Source organism: Trichophyton benhamiae (assembly GCF_000151125.1).
Source record: "Trichophyton benhamiae CBS 112371 chromosome Unknown contix01456_5.r1.exp, whole genome shotgun sequence".
Lineage (NCBI taxonomy): Eukaryota > Fungi > Ascomycota > Eurotiomycetes > Onygenales > Arthrodermataceae > Trichophyton > Trichophyton benhamiae.
The window spans coordinates 922,038-937,234 of record NW_003315080.1 but is presented as its reverse complement, the minus strand read 5'-3'; the positions used below and the strand labels follow the sequence as shown (position 1 = coordinate 937,234).

The 15,197-nt window shown below is 50.0% G+C and overlaps 4 protein-coding genes across 4 annotated transcripts; 1 reads left to right on the top strand and 3 right to left on the bottom strand.

Moving 5' to 3' along the window:
- Positions 1 to 1,878: 1,878 nt before the first annotated feature.
- On the top strand, positions 1,879 to 5,600 carry ARB_03330 (C6 transcription factor Aro80, putative; the record flags this gene model as incomplete). Its single annotated transcript, XM_003010583.1, has 5 exons — positions 1,879 to 2,140; positions 2,243 to 3,137; positions 3,198 to 4,216; positions 4,408 to 4,712; positions 4,773 to 5,600. The coding sequence occupies 5 exons, from the start codon at positions 1,879 to 1,881 to the stop codon at positions 5,598 to 5,600; spliced, it is 3,309 nt and encodes a 1,102-aa protein (XP_003010629.1).
- Positions 5,601 to 6,410: 810 nt separating this feature from the next.
- Positions 6,411 to 8,752, bottom strand: ARB_03329 (uncharacterized protein; the record flags this gene model as incomplete). The annotated part of the gene is made up of 2 exons (XM_003010582.1): positions 6,411 to 8,346; positions 8,457 to 8,752. 2 exons carry the CDS (start codon positions 8,750 to 8,752, stop codon positions 6,411 to 6,413), a joined length of 2,232 nt encoding a protein of 743 aa, XP_003010628.1.
- Positions 8,753 to 9,595: 843 nt separating this feature from the next.
- ARB_03328 (uncharacterized protein) lies at positions 9,596 to 12,120 on the bottom strand (the record flags this gene model as incomplete). The annotated part of the gene is made up of 2 exons (XM_003010581.1): positions 9,596 to 11,895; positions 12,033 to 12,120. 2 exons carry the CDS (start codon positions 12,118 to 12,120, stop codon positions 9,596 to 9,598), a joined length of 2,388 nt encoding a protein of 795 aa, XP_003010627.1.
- Positions 12,121 to 12,950: 830 nt separating this feature from the next.
- On the bottom strand, positions 12,951 to 14,273 carry ARB_03327 (DUF614 domain protein; the record flags this gene model as incomplete). The annotated part of the gene is made up of 2 exons (XM_003010580.1): positions 12,951 to 13,174; positions 13,235 to 14,273. 2 exons carry the CDS (start codon positions 14,271 to 14,273, stop codon positions 12,951 to 12,953), a joined length of 1,263 nt encoding a protein of 420 aa, XP_003010626.1.
- Positions 14,274 to 15,197: the final 924 nt, after the last annotated feature.

Genomic DNA, 15,197 nt, shown 5'->3' with positions numbered 1-15,197 from the left:
GTTTTCTTTTCATTGAGGTAACGGCGGCCTCGTGTTCTCCATCAAATGGAGACTCGAGATGGATCCGGGTGTTTTACCAAAGCCGTCCTTAGTGCGAATCTGCAAGATTCACGTCACAGGAAATGCTTGACATCAATTGGTTGGGGGGCGCGAAGGCCTACCCCAGATGATGCACCCGTTTTTCGAGTTTAATTTCCCCCCTAACTACCGCGGAGGATAGTTGTTAGGGCGAGCCTGAAAATGTGAAAAAAAAGCTGTAGCCAGGCTAGTATTCGAGCTAATGTCAGACAGTCTATTCAAGCGTCCGACCTTAACGCTAACACGAATCATGAATAGTTATGCGTGTGAAATCAGGTCAAGAAGGGGTTCCTTGTAATATGCCATGGTTTTGACGGATGTACCATCTTCTCCACCCAGAAACGCAGGAAAAAGGTCATCACGCAGTCGTAGTTTTTCTGGGCGTGCATCAGGATCGTACATTAGCCTTCAACGGCGGGCCATTCAGCAGGCAGAGAGTCCGGGCAAACCCACCGATTTGTGGAGAGGAGGAAGTCTAAACAAATTTTTCGCCTGTCTTCTTCCTTTTTTTTTTCTAGAAAAAAGGTGCGAGTTGACATTTTTCTCCTCGTTTAAAGTTGTTGAGCTGGTGTGGTATCCCCTGCATCTATTACGCAACAGTAACTCACATCCCGCCAGGGGAGGAGGAAGAGGAGGAGGAGGCAGGAAGACGGGCCAGCGAGCCAGTAGCTGGAGGGACGAAATTGTAGCTCAACAAAGGACGGTCTGGCGGGCGAACGGGGGAAATATCCAGCCGTGAGCGTGAAGTTATGCGTCTCGAACGCAACATATGTGGTTTATGGCACTCCGTACTCGGTCAGATCGCTCTTGATGTTGGCGAGCTCGACTGACTGAGCGCATACGGGGTCATTATAGGCTGGGATCAATGCTGAAGAACAAACAGCAAGAGAGGAAGACCCCCCCCAAAACAAGGCCCCCTCCCCCCTTTCTGATTGCTATATCCATAATTTGATAGCCGCCAGGATGGAGCAAGCAGCTTGCTGGTCCTTCGTCTCTCAGAGTAACTAACTCTAATAATAATGGCATGAAGTTAATCAAATGTCTTAAGAAACGTTGCGGGCATGGATGTTGGCGATAAGCAGCAACGCTCTTCTCCCCTCCAAGGGTCAAATACCGTGTGGATGTCAGTCTATGCACTCTGCCTCTACCAGTGGTCATAATAATGCTTGATGTGCTGTCTGTTGTATATATAGAGACCCGGGGGGGCATCTCGGGGTTTCCCCCGTCCCCCCCCTTGGGCCTCCACCGCTGTCTGTCCAGATAGAGGCTATACATCTATAAGAATATCTGCATAAGTCTCTTCTGGGGTTGGACACTTAGCCCTGGTGGAGTTGTTTAGTCCCCTTCTGCCTGCTCCGCCGTCTGCTTCTCCCTCTCGACCTCGTTGTGGCTCTTTGCTTTTGCCTCGTTTTTATATCTTCATCTTTTTCCACCATTTTTTTTTTTTTTTTTTTTCTGCCGCCCGCCCGCACTTTTCTTCTTCTCTCCGCCTTTTCCTCAACTTCAACTTCAACTTCAACTTCTTCCTCTCAGGCGTGTCTCTTTGCGTGCCCGAGCGAGAGAAAGCAAGCTGAAGGCGAAGCGGAAGCAGTAGACGCAGCCGGAGAGCATCTGAAGAGGCGCTGCTGAGCAGGAGGACGTCCCGTCTGAGCTGCAGGAACACCTTGGATCGCCGCTGTGACGACGGTGGCTGCCAATTGGGTGCGTTCCAGGACGATATCGATATCCCCAGGAGGCACAGGACAGGTAGCACCGTCTCGCGACAAAGAGAGGGCGCAAAGCGCTATGGAAGACATCAGAATGGCCGGTAGACCGGCGCCAATGGCTGCAGTGCCGTCGTCTGTCCCGAATTCCTCGCCTGTCGCTCACAATCCAGCTCCGCAACAGCCGCAGCCGCAGCAGCAACCACAACCGCAACCGCAACCGCAGCCACCACAGCAGCCGCAGGACCTAAATGCCAGGTTTTCTCCCAGACGCTCTATTTCTCCTCCGGCTCAGCATAGACGTGGCTACCAGGCGTGTGATCCATGCAGGAAACGGAAAGTGAAGTGCGATTTGGGGAGTATGTCTTTAATGTGCCCTTGGAAACCCCCATGCAAATAAAATAATAAAATAAAATAAAAATAAAACCGCTTGAATGGAGTAGATTGCTGACTTGATGCAGGTGTTGATAATCCGAGACCACCTCCATGCGTGAGGTGCCGCCGCGAGAGCAAGAGATGCGAGTTCTCTGCCACCAGACGCAAGCGCAAAATCTCAGAGGAGTCGGAAGACAAGGGAGCCAGCGTCTTGCGCCGGGACAAGCGCATGATGGTGGCCGATGGATCTGTCTCCCCCAGCATGGATAGCGATAGCATCTCGAGCCCCATTCCCAACGGGGTGACTTCGCATCCACGGGGCAGCCTACCTCCCTTCGAAAACGACCCTCGACCTAATGGCTCTGCTGCGCAGCGCAAATGGTCCAATGCTACTGCTCCTCCTCACCGTATCTGCATTCCGCCCACCGGTATCTCCGTTCCTGCTCCTACATCTATCCCCATGGACCAGTACCATGCTCACCGCGCGAGCTTTTCTGGTGCTGTGCGGCCAACTTTGCCACCCCATGTCCTCGAGAGCGGCCAGCATATGATGAACAAAACCGCAGCAGAGTTGCTCTCTCCTGCAATTAGCAATACCCATGATGCCCTGCATCTTCTCTCCGAGGCTGCCGGCAGGACAGAAGACCTAAATCGTCAGCAGATGGAATATCAGTACAATGGACGACAGTCCTCTACTTCGACATTCGCATCTGTCTCCCCAGGCCAGCAGAATGGCACACCAGGTAGAGCTAGCAGGTCAAACTCAACAACCCAACAGGGTGCTGGAATGAGCTGGTATAGCCAGAACAAGGGTGGCTCTCCTAGCGTCGAGGTTCTTGTAGAAGGCACAGACGCTGGCCTAAGTCCTCCCAGGGCAACCCAGGATCTCGACTACAGCAAGGCTCGCAGGGCTTGGTCAAGACTACGATTCATTCGCGCTGGCTGGTTTAGTGTGGATGAAGCAATGTCCTATATCGAGTAGTAAGTTTTTGCATACGTTACTGTCGACATGGAAACACTGCTAACAACATTCGTTTCTAGCTACTATGAACACCTTGCGCCATTAACCCCTATTGTCTTGAAAAATTATAGCTCACCATCTACACATCTTACTCTTTTAACGGAAGAGCCAGTGTTGACTGTCACAATGCTCACCATTGCCTCTCGACATATGAAACTCTCTGGCAACGGTGCTAACTCACGAGCGTACTCCATCCATGAAAAGTTGTGGTCATATCTTAGAGGTATGATTGAGCGTCTCTTCTGGGGTCAAGAGAAGTTTGGTGACTGCGGTGGTGCCTCAGCACCTAGGCAGTTTGATGCCTCGAACCCACTATCCGCTGGACAGGGGCAACGGGGTGGTGGCCAACTGAGGTCTATTGGAACCGTCGAAGCCTTGCTGTTGCTCACAGACTGGCATCCGCGCGCCCTTCACTTCCCACCAGGTGACGACGAAAACACTCTGCTCGATGTTGACCCACAGCAGCTCAATTATTTTGATGGAGAGGGTGACGACCATTTCCATGATCATCCAGGCAAGGGTCAAGGTGGACCAGGCGAAGGCCGCCTTGCATTCTACAAGTGGCTTGAGCCTGTATGGCGCTCTGATCGGATGTCGTGGATGCTCTTAAGCACTGCCCAGGCTCTTGCCTTTGAGCTCGGCATCTTCGACCAGAAAAATGACCTCCGAGCATCTACCGAATCATCCTGTGAGATGGCCAGGAAACGCCGCCTACGCCGACTGATCCTTGTCTACGTCTCGCAAAGCAGTGGCCGCTTGGGGATCCCATCCATGCTTCCCCTCCCACAATGGAACCAGAACACTGAACCTCTGCGTGCAGAGGACATGCAGTCGCCCAACTTCCATGAGGATTACATGATTGATATGATGCAAGATTGCTGGATGGATATTTCCAAGATCATGTATAACAGCAACCAGGTTCTTTTCCTGTCCAAGGAACTGACCACCAACTTGATCAAGAGTGGCCAGTACCGAGACCGGATCGATGAGTTTACCCCTTCTCTAAGAGACTTTAAGGCAAAACTCGACAAACTTTCAGGTACACACACACTATAATCTCCTGCAAACCCTATATGGGATGGCATGACTAACTAACTCCTACAGTACCACCTCAAATGCGAAATGTTTTAACGATTGAATACGAATATACCCGTAAGTAGCATCACCTTCATCGTGTTTCTTGTAAATGACTACTGACCATACCGTTAGGACTATATGTCAATTGTTTAGCTCTCCAAGCCGTCGTTGAACGATGGACTACAATGAATGATGCTGGTTCACACACCAACCAGAACCATGCTAACGGAACGACGAACGGAACCACCAATGGGACTGGCCCTGGCGCTGGAACTGTTCCCCTCCAGGTTCTTCTGGAGCAGTATGAAGTCAATGAACCATATATCCAGGAAGTTGTCGATGCTTCTCGCCGGATTTTACAGATTGTGCTCGAAGGGTTTGTTCCAGGGGATATTCTAAAGCATGCACCTGTCAGGACATATTTTAGAATACTCTCTGGAATGATCTTTATTCTAAAGGTTAGTTAATGCAACATCACGTAACTATTTGAAATTCTTGAAATGCTAACAACATTTTAGACCTTCACCCTTGGTGCCAAAGAGGATGATGTTAGAGTATCCCTTGAGTTACAGGATCGAACTATCGAGTGTCTTCGAACCTGCGTCGTGGATGATGTCCACCTCAGTGTTACGATAGCCGATCTCCTCCAGTTGCTCACTTCAAATATTCGAAATCGATTCCTGCGGTTTGCTCCCTTCGATCGTGTAGGCGAGTCCGCCAGCAGGCATCAGTCCCCTGTACCAACATCTGAGCAGGAATCTCGAGATCAACAGCAACATCAGTCCAATGAGCACAATGACTACCGTTGGCAGCAAAACCATACCAACGGAACCCCGAGCACCTCTGGCTTTTCATTCGACAACCACCACCCCACCTCTGCCCCCCCGACGTCTCATCATGACCCCCTAGCCAACATCCCCGTCCAGCCCATCAACTCCTCCAACATCAACGTCTCTTTCATGCCTCCTCCTCCTTCCGTGTACTACAACTACTATGATCCTAGCTCAACCTCACCCAAGATGGAAATGGATGAATCCTCTTCCACCGTTGCACCCTCAGCTATCAACACAAGCGCTCCAAGCGGCAATAACACACAAGCAAACTCAAACAGCATGTCGGACTGGTTTGCCCTCCCACTCGATCAGTTCTTCAACAGCTCTACTGCAGGAGTTGACCAAGGCCTCGGAGGTACTGGCCCAATGGTGGGTGAATTCGACATGTTGGAAGTCCTGCTCAAAGAGCAATATACTGGCGACAACAGTGTAAACGGTACTAGCACCAATGGACAGGCCCCTGTTGCTGCCGTTGCTACAAATGGCGGTGGGATGACGTCTCATTTCCTGTAACGATTTCCCTTGCTGTCTATTTTCTCATTCTTACCCTCCTAGATGTTTACTTCAAGGATTGGTTAGCACGACAGATTTCTTTTTATATTATTTCCACCTCTTCTCATCAGGTGGATGGCCCGGGGAATGGTAGACCCGGGGTTTTTGGTCCTTGATCTTCTTAGCCTCTCCGCCGCTTGGAGGCTCCCTGTTCGATTTATGTCTATATGTCTGCCTGTATATATTGTCGTGTCTGCCCCTTTTACCATCAGTCTATATGAGTTGGCCTTCTGTCCCCTTGCGTCCCGTTCCTTACGGCTGTTTTATATGCAAGCTGATATCAAGTGATAACCTCGCCCTTTTGGAATGCCTTTCCAGATGAGGGTTTGTCTATAGTTTTTTTTAGTCATATATATATGTGATGAATGTTAAACTGTATATCAAATTGTTTTTTTTTTTTTTTTTTTTTTTTTTTACTTTGGCTTCCTTCCCTGACTGTGCTTTATGAAGCGAGCTGTATGTGACCCTGCCTAGCATCCTATCTCCCTTCAACTTCCCATCTCCCCCTTGCAGCAGTAACGTATCAGGTACTCCATACTAGCCCCAGAATCAAGGAATATGACTTCAGGCAAAAAAAGTTTGAGGTATTTTGAAATTAACCAAAACACAAAGTAATTTCTTACAAGTACATGCAGCGTCTATCCATAACTCTTGGTTTCCGCACTAATAAAAATTCAAAATATTTTGGGGGGTATAGAACAAGACATATAGACAATAACAGCAGTGACATAAGTCACAAGGCGAGGAGGTATAACAAGCCAGATTATTACTTCAAATTTCCTGAACATCAAGTCCCCATATCTCCCAATGTTTCAAGACATCCCAACCCACACGTTTGACGTGTCTTTTCCACACAAAAGGTTGGTCTGCATTGCCCCTCACTTGCGTGAAGCAGTCATTCAGGCTCTGCCGCAGGTTTTCGGGTATCTGGGCAAATACTTGCTCATCTAAGAAAGATAGAGAAGGGAAGGCGGACTTCTCATTCCCATTAGTAGTATTCTCGGGGACATTGGAGTGTCCAGAGCTTATATTTGAACCCGCTGAAGGGCGATTTTGTTGCTGCTTTTTCGCTATGGGTTCCATTATTGGGGTATACGCTTCTCCACCAGGGGGTGGAAGGGGAGCCGATGAGTTCTGTTGGCTATTATATTTCCGCTTGCCTAGCGGATTTCGGTTTTCCGGCGGAGAGCTTATAGACTGTGGCTGTTGTGTTGACCAGGCTGGTAAGTTGGAACTATCAGGTCCATAACTTTCTGGCCTCATTAAGGGGGTATTCATCAGATTTGAAGGTATATGGCCATTTGTGTTCGAATTAGACACGCCAACCGGGGCATCTGCTATTGTTCCATTGCCGTTTGATATATCACCAGAAGCTGGTGGAGTTTTACTACGCGTTGGAGCCGATCCTTTGTATAATCCGCCGATTTGCCAGGCCTTCCAGCCTATACCGACTATCTTGATATTGTTGTAAATTGGCTCAGCGAGATGCAGCGAAAGGATTTGTATATGGAAAGAGTCATCAATGTCAACCAGCCTTGCAAGATCCCGTGAATCAGATGGAGGAAGAAGCGATAGGTCGGGCCGCGGAAAACGGTTTGACTTATGGGAGCGGTTGATTATATTGCTGTTAATTCCAGGTTGCCCTCGTCCACATGTGCGAACGTTCCCTGTAGGTGTTGTACTCCTTAGGTCATTATCCTGCAGTGTTGGTATGAGAATCCGGAGCGCTTCAAGTTTCTTCAAGAATGGGAGTACAATCCCCATTACTTCAAGGCTATTCCCATCAACAGCTATTGCAAGCTGCTCTAGGTTCGGGCAAGCATGAACCAGCTTGACAACCAGTGGTACTGGCATATTCATGCGTGCAGGAAGTAGTAGTCGTTTTAGTGTAGCACCATGAACTGAAATAATCGTAGAAACTTGCATTTCTCTTAGAGATGCTCGTGACGTTGATGGTTGTATACCAGGTCCAGGTGGTGTTGGGTGGTTCTGCTGGTATTCGGAGGCCATAGATTGGTTACCACCACTTGGATTAGTTGTAGAAGGGGATGGTTGGTATGAGACGCCCGGCCTTGAATTGTTGACATAGTCTATTGGTTCTCGCAAAGGGTTGACAAAGTATAAATTTTCAAGGGGGCTAAGCTGGTGTAAGAAATCTATGCCTCGTTTCTCTACACGATCAACTCGAAATGTCTTTAGCATCGACATTTCTTCCCGGGGCCCTGGTGCCGGCCAACTAGCCTCGACAAAGGTCATGGCAGCGTTCTCACTGGAATTGGTGAGCATCGTAATCTCTTCAAGGGAACTATGGGTCACTCCGGGTCCTGATTCCCCTGGATGAAGCGCAAAGAAGTTTTGAAATGCTATCTTTTTCAGTCGTAAGGGTGACTTCGCCGAAATACACCTTCGGAAGTAATCAGAGAGAGCCACGCTCGGCTCCTGGGATTCCCGCATTCGAGGAGACCAGTGCATTCTTAGATCACACAGCTTTTTGCTGCCAAACAGTAGTAGAGAAATATCATCTGGGTAACAAAGAGGATCTATGTCTGTGACCTTGAGGACGCGTAGGTTTGGCATGGGAGGAATGATAGTCGTAGGTCTAGGATGTCGACTCGACGGGAACCGAAGAGTCAAGGACTGAAGGTTCTGAAGCTGCGCAAGTCCCTGACATACAGTCTCCAGTGCTTTGGTATTACTTATTTCCCAACTGTGCAATGCGTGAAAGCTATTAGCTAAATGTATTTTTCAAAATGTGTAGCGGGCGTACTCAAGCGTGGAAAACATAAGTTGTTGTGTATAGCAATGACAACAGCATACCTGAAGCTCTCTAACCCAACCATTTTGTCAATAGCAGCTCGAACACAGATATTCAACATCATTGACGAGTCCGGGACTCTTCCAACTCGAGCATGTTCTTCCAACCCGTCTTCTCGCCATTCGCCGCGCAGTGTAATTGATCGAACAAGTGGCGCTACATTACGGGTGACCAGTGCATTCAGTCCCATTGAAAATGGGCTTGCACTTCCGTAGCCCTCGGGCAGGTCATCCTCATTATATCGTATCTGGCCGTAGGAGGTAAGGGTGAGGTTTTTGTAAAGCTGTGGGAGGGCCATATAATTCAGCACACGACAGGTGCGGCAGAGCCGCGCGAGGTCACCAACATCGTCAAGCTAGGAGAGATAACATTAGCCGACAGATCTGAACTAGAGAATAGCTAAATATATGCGAAATAGGCCCTTCAACTCCCCATCCTTCCCTTCACACGGCCATGGGGGGGTACATACGTTAGATACTATCAACGCGATTAGATTTAACGGCAGCCTCATCAGCCCGGGGCCCCTCACGGGCAGCTCATGGCTGACGCCAGCACCAAACATGTGGGGATTGACATTCGACATCGATCGGGGTGTTCATTGAAGGTGATTTATCATTTCTAATAAATGCCGGCGTTGAGTCGACGGTTTTTGAAGCGCAGCCGGAAAAGGTGTTGAAGCTTTCGAGGTTTGGCTAACGTCAGCGAACGTTCATTCGGATATGCTTTTCCTTGCATGCGTTTTATGCAAGGCTATATGATTATACTAGTTAAGGATAACGTGGGTTTTTCTGGGCATAAACGAGGCGCCGCATCGCTGCAGCCGTTCTGCAAAGAAGAACGTCGCTAGTTACTGGCATGTGCAAGCTTCTGGGGACTCGATTTAGTTGATATTTGCATGGATTGGTGAGGGTCCTGCATCTAGAGATTACTGTAGGAGAGAACGAACGTAGGAATGAATGTACACGAAGGTGGTCATAATGAAGATAGGCCGTCAAGTTTTCTCTTTTGAACGCATCCCAAAAAAGACGAAGGAGAAAAACGAAGGGGAAAACAGCAAGATAAAAAGGAATGGTAACATAGATATCCAGAAATTACTCCGCGCTAAAATGAACAGGTTATATGTTTCAAGTAAGTCGACATCCTATCTGATGTCGAGGTCTGATGATGAGTGTTGCCGTGTTGTTGACGCCGCTGCTCCGGTATGTGACCGGGAATCGGGCGGCTCCGGCGGTTGCTGGCTTGAATGAGAGCTGGATGTGCTTTCAGTCGTTTCAGAATGGTCATGTTGCTCCCGGTCATCTTGACATCGTGGAGAATCTGATATAACGTCCTGTTCATCTTCCTCATCTTCTTCAAACATTATGTGTTGGACATGCCTTGGATCCGAGTGGGTGGCATTTTTCTCCGGGTCCCGTGAATTCGCACCCTGTGGCGGAGATGAAATCATCGAAGACGGTGACCCTTGGTCGGTAAGAGCGTGCGGATTAGGACTTGAGTTTGTTGGGCTGCTAAAAAAGGGACGGCCAGGCTCGTCCAGACCTGGAGTCGACCACGTAATGGCTGATCGTGACCGGGCTGGTATCACCATGACAGGTAGCGGCGTTTCTATCCCTTTCCGTTCGCCGGGCGAGTCACCCCATCTGAAGCGTGAATTAGGGGTGGTGGAATCTTCCCTCGGGTTTGTTTGCGCTCGTTCCCGCTTGCTCTTTGCCGGTATAACGGTGACAGGGAGAATTGGAGGCTCCGTATCACGCTTCTCAGACGAGCCTATCCAGTCCCGGTGAAGATGTGATGCTACCATGCTCAGTGCTGGGGGGAATTTCCATCGACTCTCACGCTCTTCGGAGAGGCCTGTAGCTAAAGTAGCAGTGGCAGCCATTCCTTCTTCTGCTTGTGCTGTTGCAACCTCCTGTGGTGGCGATCCACGTCTTCGTTTAAAAGGATTGACAGCGTTAAGCCAGCCTATGCCTATTTTCCGGGAAGGAACTGGGGTAATTAAGTCACTCTGACCCATTGGAAGTGTGCTCTGTTTGGTTAAATCTGCGGAGCCCCTCCTTTCAACTTGTCCTGTCCGTGTTAGATCAGAATTAGACGCTAACGGTGTGCCCACGGAGTGGTATCGGACGCAATAGAGCGTGCTTGTAGCGCTAGTTGAGTTCTCCCGGCTAACTGGGCTGGCCACAGCTGGAGGCGGAGCCGTCTCAACAACCTGAGATGCCTCGATATCTGAAGGGGTAATTTCTGTCTTGCGTCGTTTTCGTTCATGAATATGAGGAGACCGGGGCCGCTGTCTATTTCGCGGCCGAAATGGGTTGTGTGATAGTATTCCTAGGCGCCCCCAGGCTGGACCGCGTCTAAAGCCTCCATCATTTCCACCACGACGAGATGATCCAGCCACTTCTGATGGAGTTACGTCAAGCATTTCATCTCCATCAAAAACCTCGCGGCCCAAGATACCATCCTTCCGTTCTTCACGCTCCAGCGCCTCAATTCTTTCAACCCATTCCCAAACCACCACGCTCGCTGCTGCAGCACCTACCCAGCGAATGTATTCACCCCAGCCAGCAATATTAGGCTGGGAAACGTCCAAAATAAAGAAAGCAACGGGTATCAAAAGTGCAAGCAAAGACAACAATGCAACCAGGCAGATATTCTGCATCTTGGGATGAAAGAAAGCAAACCTATGCTTGGAGAGTGAGTAGAAAACGACCCAAGCTGCATAGAGCATGCTAAGGGCCAATTCGAATAGATAGTTGAGAGCAGGGACCGCATCCCGAAGTTTTCCGGGATGGACTATTGTGGTCCCCGGATGTACAAAGTTGTTAAGGATGCTGAAAATGGTGTCAAGCACAATAAGTGCAAATCCCACCCATTTGATGACGACTTTTTCTTTGTGTCGTGGGAACAGCCGGATTAATGTCTGGACCTGCGCGAGCCAGAGAAACGTGCTTGATATAACACGTATAATGCGCAATTCAAGACCGTTGACAACCTCATTTGTGAGAGCTGTGGAGTCCATGTATCCCATTTCATACTGTTTTTTCGCAACCGCAAATGAGTCCGCGGTAGCAATCGTAAGTGATATTGCAACTGTCAATGCTGCTATCTTCTGCAGCCATGGCCTCCCACCTACACCGATAACTGAACTACTGCCATACGACCCACTGATCATGCCATGCCGACCGAGGAAGCCTCCTCCACGGCCTCCTATAAAAAAAGTACGGGGAGTGATGAAAAGTATGATGGAGAGGACGTATGCTAGCACCGTCGCGGTTGCAATAGCATACATCTGCGGTGAGGTCGAGGCGTAGAAATGCTCGCGGACATCCACGATCGTTGACGGGTCGTATGTTTCTGGTTCGATGACGGTGGTACAGGACGGCTCAAAGACGGCATCTTGACTCAGAACGACGGAAAATGTATCATTGAAGACAAGAGTGCCTAGAATTTTTTATCAAAGAGAGACAACCCCGGATTAGTACTGATGTGTCCTCTCCTCGCTGTCTAGAGGAACGCGTGTGTGTGCCGCTCCACTTCACCATGGCATGATATGAAACGAGATAGAGGGTATATCTTACCTCCTTTCCCCAGGGTCAACGAGCTACATGGGTGCCTTGAGCCGTTGAACTTCCCTTGCTGGGTCTGCCAGCCATAATTCAAAGGCATGGTGCCCGGGTACCTGGGCTATCCGAAGAGCTATTCGTGAAGGCTGCCATTCAAACAACGGTTGTTCCTCCCAACATGACAGCCGTGAAACACGCAAAGGGCCGGGGCGAAGAGGTTGAGCGGAACCTCGCCGGTCAGCAGCGAGTCGAAGGGGTCAAACTGTTCGAGGTGAAAACCGTTAGCGGTCGCTCCGTCGGTCGGTCGTGCGCCGGTACAGGGGCGTCGTCTGCTCCAGGAGATCAGCGGGTGCGATAGCGAGAAGTGCAGAGCCCGACAGCGGCCGTCGTGATCGTCTTTCTGGTCGGTTTGTCTCGCCGCCGCTGCTGCGTGAAGGCCGGAGCGAGTCTTCTAAGGTTGTTGGCTTCCCTTTTCGGCCTCGTCGCCCGCCGCTTTCTCTGATTGGCCAAGCAACGCCAATAAAAGCCAAGTTTAAAGAAGCACGTGCAAAGTGGATCTGCTTAGTCATTTATCTATTAAGATTTTTATGCCAAGACGAGCCTATTTTTGGTGAAGCGACGCAGACGAGACGAAAAGGGGCCCAAGGGAGGCTGTTTGTTTATAACTATTATTCTGGAGGCTACGGCGCGCGCTAGCCATGGAGTAAGCAGTACTCTGTTGAGGCGCCCGAGACGCGTAAGTTGGGCCTGGCTAAACGGCCCACACAAAACATTACTGTACATAGTAAAAATAGGTATATATATGTGTGTGTATGCTCAAGAGTATCACCACTCTGTTGAACGAAGGAAAGGAAACGGGGAAAAAAAGAAAGTAAAAAAGGGGTATATAAAGGGCTGGGATAGGGAGGGAATCATATGAAACATTATTAACTTTTATCGTGGGGGTGGGCTGAATGTCATCTGCCCGGGAGCGACGTAAGGTGCGCTGACAGTGTTGCCGCCAGTGCGAGAAGATTCCTCACGGGTTTTGATTTCTCGCTCGTCTTGTATGAGAGTGCAACAAGTACAGCACGAAGCTCGGACACAGTCGGACATGATTCCGCCAGGGATACCATATGCCCGTCTTATCCGTGTATGCTGTATGGTTGCCAGTAGCCCTATTTACGTTAGACCATATACCTACAGCGAACGGGGGTGCAAGAGGAGGAGTAACCTACATTGGCATCCACATAATAGAGCCATGACAGTGCATGACGCATTGCAGGACTCATATCCAAGCATATTAGTCGGGTCCTGCCGTTTTGATTTTCTTGAAAGGCGGTGCTGCGTTCGTCCATATAGAATGCATGGGCACCACAGACCTAAGCAACAGACACCTATATCTGAGCATTCGCAAAGTCCAGTTGACCAGCTTCCACCCTTGACGCTTTGTTGGGGGTGGAAGGCTTGGCCGGGGGTATGGCATTGTATGTCTGGAACGGCCGATATACTTCTGCCATTCATCCTCTGATGCCCTGAATGTGAGGCATAAGTTGGGGCGGGTGACTGCGGTGCTAAAGGGTTGCTGTCAGGGGCAATTGTGGTCTCCTCTGCTTGTCGCTCCCGAGTTTCTGCTTCCGGATTTTGCTTTACCGGCAATGGGCCGGGAGACTTAGGAATTGCCATAGGGGAATGAGGGACTACTCCATGGTGTTGCTGTTGTAGCTGTTGATGCTGTTGTAGGAAATGTTGCTGGTGTTGGTACTCTTGTTCTCTCTGGTATTGTTCTCCCTGTTGCCGTGGCTGCTGTTGTTGAAGGTATTCTTGCTCTTGGGCTTGGTGTATCTGGCTTGGGTTTGGGGGTGGAGTGGTACTATCGGCAAATGGGGCGAATTGGGCAGGGTGTTCAGAAAGTGGAGGTGGAGATACGTGAGTGTAGAGGTTATTCACATAATCGGCATCGTTCCTGTTATTCGAAACCGTCGATAATGGTTCATCCACTATCTTATCGGCATCGGGCGACACATACGAAAACGGACGGTGGTTACCCGGCTGGTTGGGTTGTGAATGAGATTGTTGGTTTGTCTGTTCAGAGGGAGCAGTGTGACGGGGGTTATCAGGCGAGGAGAATGTTGGCCCTTGTAGAGCGACTGGAGTGTGAAGGTACGAGTAAGGCCTTTGCTCCGGCTGTTGTAGATGTTGCTGCTCATGTTGCTGGGGGTATAGATGGGGAGGATAATGTGGCGCATTGCCATAGTGCGGCGGATGGTTCGACATTGTTGGTAGTGTGTCGAACTAGTTCCGGCGAGAGATAGAAAACGAGTCACTCATGAGCATCTAGATAATGCCACCTGTGGCCCTAAGCTTGCAACAAAAGGGGCGGGGAGGGGAGTCCTTCGATGGAGGTTGCGCAAGCGGATGATCTGGTGATTTCTGCGCTGGCGTTGCGTTGCCTTGGGATGCACGAACCCGTTCAGCTCGTCAGTGGCAGCCTGATGCGGGTGTAAATAGTTAGATATCCGAAGGATCAAAGTCGTGGATTAGGCTGCTCTGCGATGTTGTGTCGGTAAACGCTTGTCTTCCCAGGCGCCGGGTAATATGGTGAAAAATGAGCATCGCCAGGAGCAGTGAGATTATATTCAAATCCATCATGAACATGAACGGGGGCGGCGCTTAGCCCTGCTCGTATTGGACGAAAACATCTCTCAATAGCAGAACAAGGGGCCCCGGGAGCTTCGGAGGAGAAATGGGGGTGACGGAGGCTGTGCTGTGCTTATACACCGCAGGTAGGAAGCCTGGACGAATAGCCTGGCGCCTCAGACGAAAAAGCGACCCGACTGCTCGGTTGAAGCCCCCCTATGCCCTGCGGTTCGAGTGTGATACCGTGGTGATCGGGCCTGTGATGCTGCCCCTTGGCTCTGTGGGCAAATAATATCGAGCGATTCGCCATGGCGCTGCAACCGGGATGCGGCCAGCCTCCGCCCAACGCCTCGAGCCTTGGAAATGCGGTCTTGACTGGCTGCTGGCGAGATGAGGAACTGCCAGTTTCAGACTAGTTTGAAGAGACTCTGTTGTTCATTGGCAGTTGTATGAAGACATGCACAACAAGGGCAGGGCGCAATGCCGTTGTACAGATCGGTTTCGTCGGGCTGTTGCATGTTTTGACCTCAGCGGGTGTTCTAACACATCCACCGCTTCAAC